We start from the raw sequence: 12586 nt of genomic DNA, 5'->3' as shown, positions 1-12586 counted from the left end.
TGCCCATGATCTAATGACCTGATTCAACACCATCAGCTCATTGATCTATGTTTTATATTAATCCCCCCTCCCCTTTGTAAAACGCAGCGATGTCAAACTTAGTGCATGTCCAATAGAATTGTTAATCTGATAAACATATGTTTGTGGGCCACAGGATATCTACATAATATAACAGGCTTTTTACAGGGCAGGGTTTGATTATTTTCCATGAAACTGCTAAGTTATACAGCTACACATAGCATCTATTGCTAGAATTAATTAAAAAAATGTCCACATGACCAGGGAAGAAATATCAAAAGTGCAATCATATACAGTGGGGCAAAAAAGTATTTAGTCAGTCAGCAATAGTGCAAGTTCCACCACTTAAAAAGATGAGAGGCGTCTGTAATTTACATCATAGGTAGACCTCAACTATGGGAGACAAACTGAGAAAAAAAAATCCAGAAAATCACATTGTCTGTTTTTTTTTTCATTTTATTTGCATATTATGGTGGAAAATAAGTATTTGGTCAGAAACAAAATTTCATCTCAATACTTTGTGATATATCCTTTGTTGGCAATGACAGAGGTCAAACGTTTTCTGTAAGTCTTCACAAGGTTGCCACACACTGTTGTTGGTATGTTGGCCCATTCCTCCATGCAGATCTCCTCTAGAGCAGTGATGTTTTTGGCTTTTCGCTTGGCAACACGGACTTTCAACTCCCTCCAAAGGTTTTCTATAGGGTTGAGATCTGGAGACTGGCTAGGCCACTCCAGGACCTTGAAATGCTTCTTACGAAGCCACTCCTTCGTTGCCCTGGCGGTGTGCTTTGGATCATTGTCATGTTGAAAGACCCAGCCATGTTTCATATTCACTGCCCTTGCTGATGGAAGGAGGTTTGCACTCAAAATCTCACGATACATGGCCCCATTCATTCTTTCATGTACCCGGATCAGTCGTCCTGGCCCCTTTGCAGAGAAACAGCCCCAAAGCATGATGTTTCCACCACCATGCTTTACAGTAGGTATGGTGTTTGATGGATGCAACTCAGTATTCTTTTTCCTCCAAACACGACAAGTTGTGTTTCTACCAAACAGTTCCAGTTTGGTTTCATCAGACCATAGGACATTCTCCCAAAACTCCTCTGGATCATCCAAATGCTCTCTAGCAAACTTCAGACGGGCCCGGACATGTACCGGCTTAAGCAGTGGGACACGTCTGGCACGGCAGGATCTGAGTCCATGGTGGCGTAGTGTGTTACTTATGGTAGGCCTTGTTACATTGGTCCCAGCTCTCTGCAGTTCATTCACTAGGTCCCCCCGCGTGGTTCTGGGATTTTGACCCCACGGGGTGGGATTTTGCGTGGAGCACCAGATCGAGGGAGATTATCAGTGGTCTTGTATGTCTTCCATTTTCTAATTATTGCCCCCACAGTTGATTTCTTCACTCCAAGCTGGTTGGCTATTGCAGATTCAGTCTTCCCAGCCTGGTGCAGGGCTACAATTTTGTTTCTGGTGTCCTTAGACAGCTCTTTGGTCTTCACCATAGTGGAGTTTAGAGTCAGACTGTTTGAGGGTGTGCACAGGTGTCTTTTTATACTGATAACAAGTTTAAACAGGTGCCATTACTACAGGTAATGAGTGGAGGAAAGAGGAGACTCTTAAAGAAGAAGTTACAGGTCTGTGAGAGCCAGAAGTCATGATTGCTTGTTTCTGACCAAATACTTATTTTCCACCATAATATGCAAATAAAATGAAAAAAAAACAGACAATGTGATTTTCTGGATTTTTTTTTCTCAGTTTGTCTCCCATAGTTGAGGTCTACCTATGATGTAAATTACAGACGCCTCTCATCTTTTTAAGTGGTGGAACATGCACTATTGCTGACTGACTAAATACTTTTTTGCCCCACTGTAATCCCTTTAAAAATATGAAACTTTAATAAATTGAGGTAAACCCCCCCCCCCCAGTTCAATAACACAATTAGCAAACTCTATACAATAATAACCTACGATAGCCCTTTTCTAGCCTGCTATCCCTTCCTGACAGTGGAGGTTGGCACCCTAAAAGATATGATTTGGCGCCCCCACTCCGCGGCGGCTGCCTCAGACTCGCCCTAATATATAGATTCCATAAGCTACCAGTAGATAGTGGCAATCTTGTCTTTTTGGGTATTAATAGACTGCAGAAAACATAGATTCCATATGCATTATCAAATAAAGCCAAAAAAACTCTCTGCAGTAAAATCAGACAAGCACAGACAAGAGGTAAAAAATAGCGTGGTTCAATAAAGGAACATCAGAATTATATCCATATTGGTTCCCATAGAAGGCAATGGATGATACCTATTGCCAAACAAAAAATTATAGAAACAGCTGGGGGTTAACCCAAACTTAGCTTCCAGCCTCGATGCGTTTCCCCGTCCACATGGTTCATCAGGAGGCACAATAAGGAACCAGCCAATTCATGGATGTGAGGTGTCCAGACAGAGAGGCAATGGGAACCAATGTTCTATGGGAACCAATATGGATATAATTCTGATGTTCCTTTATTGAACCACGCTATTTTTTACCTCTTGTCTGTGCTTGTCTGATTTTACTGCAGTTTTTTTTTGCTTTATTTGATAATGCATATGGAATCTATGTTTTCTGGAGTCTATTAATACCCAAAAAGACAAGATTGCCACTATCTACTGGTAGCTTATGGAATCTATATTTTCTGTGGGCTATTAATACCCAAAAAGACAAGACTTGCTACTATCTATTGGTTATACAAGAGGTTTCTCTATGTTTTCTCTGTGTTTACATGTAATAGCCTGTCTTTTATATATTGTACATTAACAGCCTGTGTATTATATTAAGCACTATCTTTCATCTTTTATTTGATAATTGTTTTCCCACCTGTAGTTTATAAGGGTCATTTAGGGCGAGTCTGGGACAGCCGCCGCGGAGTGGGGGCGCCAAACCGTATCTTTTAGGGTGCCAACCTCCACTGTCAGGAAGGGATAGCAGGCTAATGTAGGGCTATCGTAGGTTATTATTGTATAGAGTTTGTTAATTGTGTTATTGCACTAGGGGGGTGTTTTTACCTCAGTTTATTAAAGATTCACATTTTTAAAGGGATTATATGTTTGCACTATTGCTACAATTACAAATTTATTTGATTTCAAAAACAGCACAATGCTTGATTTCTCCTGTGGAGGCGCTGCAGGGAGATTGAAACTTTTTGCTTGGTTTTCTAACAGATTGCAATTAATCTAAAACATGATTATGTTACCATTGAGCCACCCTCCTAGCTAAAGGGAACACAGTACTCTAATTTTAATTCTCCTTGGATATTTTTTATTTTTTAAGGAGTAGGACTTGTTATCAACTTATCACCACTATGGTTGAGTGGACCATGGAAGTTCGGGTTCTGGTACCTGACCTGAACTTAATTACAAAGTTCAGTTCTAGAACTTGAACCAGAACCCGAACCTCACTAAAAACAATGAGGATCTGAACTTTTGAGCTGGAAAATTCTCTCTCATTCTCCTTCCCCTGGAACTCTGAAAATTGCAACGGACTTCCTGGAGTAGTCAGTGTTCGACGATTAGCACCGGATATAGACTGTCCGGTATGAACCCCAAACATTTAAGTTCGGATTCTCTCATCTCTATTCACCACTTCACCTAGATACTAAGGAAGTAGGAAAATCAGAGGAACATCAGAAAAAGACATCATAGAGGGTTATTCCCAAAGTGGTAAGCTAACTGACTTTCAGTTGGGGGTCCAACCACTTGGACCCCTAGTGATCCCAAGAAGGGGCTCTGTAGTCTAGGAACGGAGTGCTGCTCAGCATATATATGCAGTGGACGTGGCCATGCTTGATCACTGCCGTATTCAGAGAAAGCCCTGCACGGTCACTGATATTTCCATCAGTCCCTTACACAATGAACGGAGCAGAGATTAAGCATGCAAATCTACTCTCCATTCAAGACCCTGTACCTTGAATCGTTGGGTGTCCCAGTGATCGAAACACCAGCAATTGCTAAGTTATCCCCTATCCTATCTATTTTAGTTCCTCATTTGAGTCCTTAAAATCAAGTAATAATTTTAGGCAAATGGGTTTTATGGTTTTCTCAATAACTGGAAAATTAACAAGGTGGTGATATCAAACCTAAAGGACCACGTACACCCAAAAATTCCTTAAATAGTGAACCCAATGGGTAGCTCAGGAAATTGACATGCTGAAAAGAATCATGTTTTACATGAAGACCGGCTGAAAAAATGTAGTGCAATCTAAAAGCACAGAAATAAAGGTATTTTTATAAATAAAACTCCTATTTAATATTTCACATTTGCTTCCAGCTTTCCTCAAGGTCAGACCAATGTTTAGTGAAAACACTGTATTCCTCCTACGCCCATTATTCGTGTTTCCATTAAACTTGTTTACACAGGAAAGTACAGAAGAGCAATAGATTGGCAATATCCAGGTGACACACGATGCCCATACAGCCTCAAATCTGGGAAGAAGGGCAAGTACTGAATGGCCTCATCACCTTCATAGCCGTCCTTTACCTACTGTAGACTTAAGCAGGAGACAATTCGCCGCACAGTGTAGCTTCAGGTGAAGCAAAGTTTTTTATTCGTCAAAACAAACAAGCAAAACGTGTTAGAGAAATGCCACAAAGTTTAACAGACATTTCGACCCCACCTGGGTCTTTATCCCAAGTCGGAATGTGGCCAGAAGTATGTAAATTGCATACCTGCGGTCACATAACCGTCTGCTCCTGGCGCTGGAGAATCCTCACAGTGCACACAGTGCGTGATGTGAAGATTTACAAGTCTGCAGTCTTATAATTTGTGTCTTTTTTAAAGTCTATTTTATGATTGTTTGCCTGTTTTATTTTTTATGTATGAAATCTTTAGGGGAATATGTAAATTTTTGCTTTCATAAGGCCCCAAAAAATGTAAAAGAAGAAAACAAGATATAAGAAAGGTGTCATATAGAACATAGTGGACAAGTTTCACCAAGGTATCCCAGGTGATATATACATAAATTGTGGTAATATACAAGATATACATATTTCATACAAGCAGAATATATTAAGGTAAAGGTTTAGCTCTGGCAATGGAATGTTGGCAAATTGTGCAAATGCATAGTAGATAGCATAAACATATTAGAAACAAAGGATTACGCACACCTCCCAACTTTTTAAGTACAGAAAGAGGGACCGATCATGAGGAAAATTTTGGCCACACCCCAATCCTCACATATTTACCATTTCTTTCTCCCCTGGCACAAGGAGTTGTCAGAGGGGTGGTGGCAGTGAGGGGCATTCAGCAGACGCTCAAGACTGCATGGCGTAGACCCAAATCTGGGACTGTCCAATGTGTCCGGGACAGTTGGGACTAGAGATGAGCGACTTTGCCTTTTTTAGGGTCAAGTCGGGTTTCATGAAACCCGAATTTCTCAAAAGTCGAGTTGAATGAAATCGGCCGACTATAGGGAAAAGTCGTGAAACACGAAACCCAATGCAAGTCAATGGGGAGAAAAGTCGGCAGTGAGTGGAGGACTGTAAACACACCTGGCATGAATTTTATCCCTAGAGGCTACGAAATCTCTCTCTCTTCTCCCTCTCTCTCCCACTCCCACTCCAGCTACGCTCCCGCTACGCTACGCTCCGCTTCTCTCATTGGCTGAAAAAAGTCACGTGCAAGCATTCGGCGAAACCCGACTTTGGCGCTGGAGTTGCCGACCGCATGGCCAACTTCACACTGTGGTCGGGTTTCGTTTCATGAAACCCGATTTTGGCAAAAGTCGGCGACTTTTGAATCTGACCGACCTGTTTCGCTCAACTCTAGTTGGGACTAAAGAGGATTGATTCACGGATCTCTGGACCAGCGTCCAGGTCAGTAGTACCTGGCAGCTGGACAGAAGGCTGCAAAGCTTTTGATTAGCCAAAGCTGGCACAACGTCATCTGTCCATCCTGCTCATCTTTTGGGACCTGCAGATTATCTTTTCTTCCTTCATTCACAGTCCGAGCCACCACAATTTTCTCATCTTGATGTAGTTTCAGTTCATGACACCTGGCTTTTTGTGTCTGTAAGGCCATGTTCCCACATTGCAGAAATACTGTCTGTCTTTTTTTGTTTTCTGCAGGATCAACACCAAACTACACAATAAGGCTATGAGCACACGTCCAAAATTCCTGTGGATTTTATGCGTTTTTGCCGCGTTTTTTTACCTTGAAAACTCTGCAAAAATGCATAAAATAAGCAACCCATTGAATTCAATGGCATTCCGCACATGCTGTGCTAATGCTGCGTATTTTTCCGCGGTAAAATCGCATCGCAGAAAAATACACAGCATGCTCATTCTTTTTGCGGAATCGCGGGAATTCTGACCACATAGGAATGCATTGTTCCGCTTACTTTCCACATGTGGCTATGCCCACCATGCACAAAGTAAGCGGAAAATGTGCGGATGGTACCCAGGGTCTGGAGGAGAGGAGATTCTCCTCCTGGCTCTGGGTACCATATCCCTGTAAAAAATAGAATTAAAATAAAAAATCTTGATATTCTCACCTTCTGGCGTCCTGCGCAGCGTCCCCAGACCTCAGTGATGCTCCCGGCAACTTTCGTTCCCAGTGATGCCTTGCGACAATGACCTGTGATGACGTAGCGGTCTCGCGAGATGCTACGTCTTCTGGGGTCATTGTTGCAAGGCATCGCTGGGAACAGGACTTGTCGGGAGCATCGCTGAGGCCTGGGGACGCTGCGGGGGACGCCGGAAGGTGACAATATCAAGATTTTTATTTTTAACATTAGATGTTTTTACTACTGATGCCGCATAGGCAGCCTCAATAGTAAAAAGTTGGTCACACTCATCAAACACTATGTTTGATGAGTGTGACCAGCCCGTCAATCAGTTATCCAAGTGATGCTACAGATCGCTTGGAAAACGCTAGTATTCTGCAAGCTAATTACGCTTGCAAATCGCTAGTTTTTTGCGGGAATTACGCATGTGGAATTGTAGCAAATTTCCCGTGGCAGGGAGTTGCGGAATTGCCGCGGAAATTCCGCACGTGTGTACATAGCCTAACAATCTTCTCCCCCATCTTGTACATAGCAGTGTATTTATGTCAGTATAATCAGTCAGAGCCTGCAAAACAGATCAAGTACACAAAATTCTCCCAGTGATATCATCAGGACTTATGGCTCAGTAGATAAAGTGTCTTTTCTGTAATGTAAAGGTTATGGGTTTGAGACCTGGGAACAATCACTAAAAACTAGTAATTGATTATAATTTTTACAACTTTGAAAAACAAAAAAATATTTTTCTCCACCTCAGTATACTGTACATGCACCATAAAAATACATTGTTATGCAAAATGTATTTCTATGGATTTGTAAAAGCTGCTTCTGGATTAATTGTCTGCAATAGATCAATAGATGTCAAGATTACCATATTTTTCTCTCTATATCATTGACGGCTGTCAGTAGTAGAGCAATAACCTGTGAAGCGTAAGATGCCAGGAAATGTGAGTTCGCTTCCTGGGGAGACCAGATCACAGGAGAAAGAAGAGGTGATTAAACAGTTTAATTTATGCAGAGAGCAGCTCCGCCCACAAGGCGCTATGGAAGGAGTGATGAAAACATCGGAGAGGTGACTATGGAAAAGGGGAGAAAAGCTGTGTTGGGACAGATAGGAGCTATGGGATTACGCATCCAAAGGAAAATTCCTTATCTGACATATTAATTTCAAAGGTTGGAAGGTCTGGATCATTCACAGAGAAAAAAAAAGAAAATACTTAATGTTTACTTGATGATGAGGAATAAGGGAAGCCCTTTCTAAAGCAATAGCAAAATTCAGAGGATATTAAGTGACTAATGCAAAAGAAGGTGCACAGGAATTATAGTAGTCATACAGAAATGGGTGCAATAGCATACTGTGGCCCCAATAGGTATGGATTTATTACCTGTGCTGGCTGGTCTCCTTATGGCGCTGCAATGTGTGCTGCATGCAGTGAGTGCACAGGGGATTGATTGTGTTTAACCAGTTTCCGACGATGGGCCTAATAATACGCCCACATCGGACTACGTCTGTTTGGGGCGGACTCCGGCACTGAGCCAGCGCCTTTCCAGGCACATGACAGCTGATCTATACAGCTGACATGCGGCCGCAACAGACGCAGATGGAATCGTGATCCACCCGCAGCTGTTAACTAGATCTCTGACAGCGGCATTCCCGCCCATTGGTGACCCCATCACATGATCGCGGGTCACCGATGGGTCGGCATGACAACCAGAAGTCTGCAGCAGACATCTATGGTTGTCATAGCCAGATTGCTATGAGTGCCGCCCAGTGGTTGGCGCTCATAGCAAGTGAGCATTTCTGCTACACACAGGTGATCTGATCATCGCCTGTGTGTAGCAGAGGCAATCTAAATATTTCAGCTTCTAGTCTCCCATGGAGATTATTGAAGAATGCAAAAAGTAAAAAAAAAAAAAAAAAATTTAAAAATATTTAAAAAATTAAAAAATACAAAAGTTCAAATCAACAAAATAACACAATAAAAAAATCAAATATGCACGTTTGGTATCACCGCTTTCAGAATCGCCCGATCTATCAATATAAAAAAAATGAACCCGATCACTAAATGGCATAACTAGAAAAAAAATCAAAACGCCAGAATTGTTTTTTTGGTCGCCGCTACATTGCAATAAAATGCAATAACGGGTGATCAAAAGATTGTATCTGCACAAAGACCAGATGCTGAAAAATGGAGACGCTACAGGTCTCGGAAAATGGTGTTATTTTTTTTAAATTTTGGAATTTTTTTCCACCATTTAAATAAAAAAGAACTTAGACATGTTTGGTGTCTGTGAAGCAGTAATGACCTGGAGAATCATAATGGCAGGTCAGTTATAGCATTTAGTCAACATGGTGAAAAAAAAAAACTGTCGAATTGCACTTTCTTTGCAATTTCACTGCACTTGGATTTTTTTTCCCAATTTTTCAGTACACTATATGTTAAAACCAATGGAGTCATTCAAAAGAAAACTACAACTTGTCCCACAAAAAACAAGCTTGTTCGTGGCCATATTGACAGAAAAATAAAAAAGTTATGGCTCTGGGAAGAAGGGGAGCGAAAAAGAGAAATTCAAAAGCTGAAATACCCCTGGTCATTAAAGGGATAAATTAGTGACACGAGCCTCTGAGCCGGAAGTGAGACACACTTGTGTCGCCCACCGGAAGTCGTCATAATGGCTATGATGTGGCAATAGGGTGCCAAATGTCTATACGCATGCGCTGAGCGGTCATCATGGAAGCGGGGATGCTCAGTTAGGTGGGAGGAACTACGCTATGTGTAGTAGCGGTGCCAGCATGTAAACAGCTGCGGAGCAGCTATAGGAGGGAGATGTGTGGATAGAGCTTTAATAAAGCTGTGGCAGTGTATGAAGAAAGGGCAAGTAAATAAAGTTGTGACACTTACATGGAGACAGTTTTTTCAAACTTGTTCACTATATTCTATATGACACCATTCTTATATCTTGTATGCTTCTTTTACATTTTTTGGGGCCTTATGAAAGCAAAAAGTTAAATATTCCACTAAAGATGTTGCACAAAAATTTCATACATAAAAGAGGCAAAAAACATCTTTTTTTTTTTTTAAAATCCCAATTGTGTAAATCGACTAAAAACATAGAAAAACAAATGTCATCCACAATGGGAAATGTAAATAAAACAGGCAAACAATTATAAAATAGACTTTAAAAAAGACACAAATTATAAGACTGCAGACTTGTAAATCTTGACATCGCGCACTGTGTGCACTGTGAGGATTCTCCAGCGCCAGGAGCAGGCGGTCATGTGACCACAGGTATGCAATTTACATACTTCTGGCCACATTCCGAGTAAATGTGTCCAGTACAATAGCACTGAGTGAGGCCGCGCAAGTCTAGTTGGCACGTGACCGTATATATAATAATAATAATAATCTTTATTTTTATATAGCGCTAACATATTCCTCAGCGCTTTACAGTTTGCACACAGTATCACTGTATATGCAAATCACATACTTGTGGTCACGTGCACGCTGCTCCTGGCATCAAAGTATTCTCACCGCACGCAGAGCGCAAGAGTTGAGGATTCACAAGTCTGCAGTCACATAGAGTGACTGCAGACTTGTGCCGTAGGGCTGGACTACTAGGACTTGGTGTTGGTCTCCTGTTAGCCTGCTTTCCAAACCTTTTGTCCCCTTTTTCCTTTCCTACTTTGCTGGTGTGTAGGTCTTCCCACTAAGTTTTATATATGAGCCAAGCAGATGTGGTTGAAGATGTGATAGATCCTGCCCAGTTTGCAGTAATCTCTTATACTACAGATGTCCTTCTTACCTTTACTCTTGGCCCAACATTTCCTAAAATGAGTTGAAAAAAAGAAAGCAACAACATTTTTGAAACCACAATCATGATTTGACTATATACTGTCAGGAGAAATTTATACTATATGTGGCCATCTAGTGGTCGTAATGTGAGTTGCAGCTTTAGAAACTACATACTGAATTTCTAATACCAGAAATTGTCTTCAGTGAAATCCGCCAACAGGCTAACGTGATCACACATGTATGCTGTAGTGCATGCAATTCTGGGAAAGCAGATATTTAAAAATCCTTAAATAATCACGATTTAGCCTATTATTATCAGTAAGCAATGTTGCACCCGAGCCTGCAATCTGTAGGGGTTTTTTTGGGGGAGGGTGTATAATAGGGACAATCCGATATCCTGTTGTCCACAAATGCATGTTACACAATATAACCCCTTCTGATCTGTAATCAGCTTTGTAAAATCCCCTATGTTTCCTGACTAAGGTCCCTGGTTTTACTTCCAACATTTTGTGATTTTTGCTTTAATTCTTTGGTGACGTCCTTTTAAATAATTCTATTTTCTGTCTTTGAGAAATGATACATTTGCAGGTGATTGTGTATACTGGATTGTATATCAAGCATGCAGAATATGTTTTATTTTCTGATCTTTTTGGGGTTTTTCTTTTTGCAAATAACTCCTTCCTAATTTACAGGCGCTGCAGCCTGGAGCACTTCAACCTTTACCAAAGAGGCCAGCACTTGAAAAAAGCAATGGGGCCACCACGGTGTTTAACCCCAGTGTTTTTCACTACCAACAGGCTCTAGCAAATATGCAGTTACAGCAACCTGCATTCATCCCGACAGGTAAGAGTCATCTGAAGAACTACAGCTACATGCAAGTCTTGGGGGCAAAACATGGACATTTGGGGTTGTTGGGGTATTCCAGCAGAATTACCACTACTTTCAATATGTTTCACCCAAAAATGGCTTTTATTCATTAACCGTATTCTGGCCTAACATAATATGGCTAAATCTTCTCCAGCTTGGCCTACTAATTGTTTGCCCCGTCTATGTTACTCTATACATTAGAGGATTTTAAATGCTGCCTTATGTAGGAGACTGTCTTAGTAGACTGGATTGATTCCAAGAATCTGGATTTTCTTTTATTGGAAAAACATTAGTGTTTCTATGTTTTAATAAAGGGATAAATAATAACTAAATATATTTCTAAGATTTTTGATTGATGGCTTTATCTTGGGGCACAATCAGACGACCATATAAATAGGACTGGGATCAGAACCCAGTGCACGGACTGGCTGGCGGCTCTCCCTACCAAAGTGTGACAGCTGCATAGAAATACATGCTATCATGTTTGGTTCGGGAGAGCCGCTGGCCAGTCCGAGCATTGCGTTCCGATCTCCGTCTGACTGCACCCTTAGGATGGACCATTAATATATAGTATGTATGTGTCAGACCTCCATGATCGCAAGCCAGGCACTGCCATAGTGATGCATATAGTTGATGGCCTATACTAAGGATAGGTATTTACTTAAAATCCTGGAAAACCCAGTTTAGGGATCACACAGAGATTACCCAGACAGATCTCAGCTGTACGAACTGGATCCATTCAAACTCTCTGTGGCCATCTCTCTGTTTAATCTGTCAGGTCCCCCCCCCCCTTCCACACGGCAGAACAAGGTTTTGGGGACCCCTTGTAGATGTGCAATAAATATTTATGGTGGGAATACCCCTTTAAGAATCTGCTGGATCTGCGTCCCATTTATCTGAATGAGTCTTGTATAAATCCTTGCACGTGCTACATACACAACCCCATTCAAAAGTATCGGAGGGAATATTACTTAGGCCGGGTTCACACTTGTGAGTGCAATGCATAGAAATGCATACAGCCGCGCCCTCCGGTCTCGAGTGCCGGCGTCAGTGCCGAGTATTGAGGCAAGAGTCTCGCGCAAGTTTCTCACATTGCACTTGCAAGTGTGACCCTGGCCATACAGGAATTTCTGTATCAAATCTAAATTCACCAATGTGATAATTAATGAAATTTAAAGGGAATCTGTCAGCAGAGTTTTGCTAGTTAATCTGGGGCAGGAAAATCTAGAGCAAGTGAGCCTGATTCCAGGGATGTGTCACTTACTAGGCAGTGTATTGTAGTTTCAATACAATCAGTGTTTTATTAGCAGGAAATTATCACTAGAGGACTAGGTCTCACGTGCAGAGCAGTCCAGCTTACCTGTGTA

The 12586-nt window shown here is 41.5% G+C and overlaps 1 protein-coding gene across 6 annotated transcripts in view; it reads left to right on the top strand.

Moving 5' to 3' along the window:
• The window catches only part of MBNL3 (muscleblind like splicing regulator 3), a 210834-nt gene that overhangs the window by 180716 nt on the left and 17532 nt on the right, over positions 1-12586 (top strand). For all 6 annotated transcript variants that reach the window (XM_073543498.1, XM_073543495.1, XM_073543499.1 and 3 more), the window contains one exon: positions 11045-11195. In XM_073543498.1, the coding sequence (XP_073399599.1) occupies positions 11045-11195 (151 nt within the window). The remainder of the gene's footprint in view (positions 1-11044; positions 11196-12586) is intronic.

Source organism: Dendrobates tinctorius, unplaced genomic scaffold, assembly GCF_039654945.1.
Source record: "Dendrobates tinctorius isolate UK_male_01 unplaced genomic scaffold, ASM3965494v1 ptg000133l, whole genome shotgun sequence".
Classification (NCBI taxonomy): domain Eukaryota; kingdom Metazoa; phylum Chordata; class Amphibia; order Anura; family Dendrobatidae; genus Dendrobates; species Dendrobates tinctorius.
This window is presented reverse-complemented; position numbering and strand designations above follow the sequence as displayed.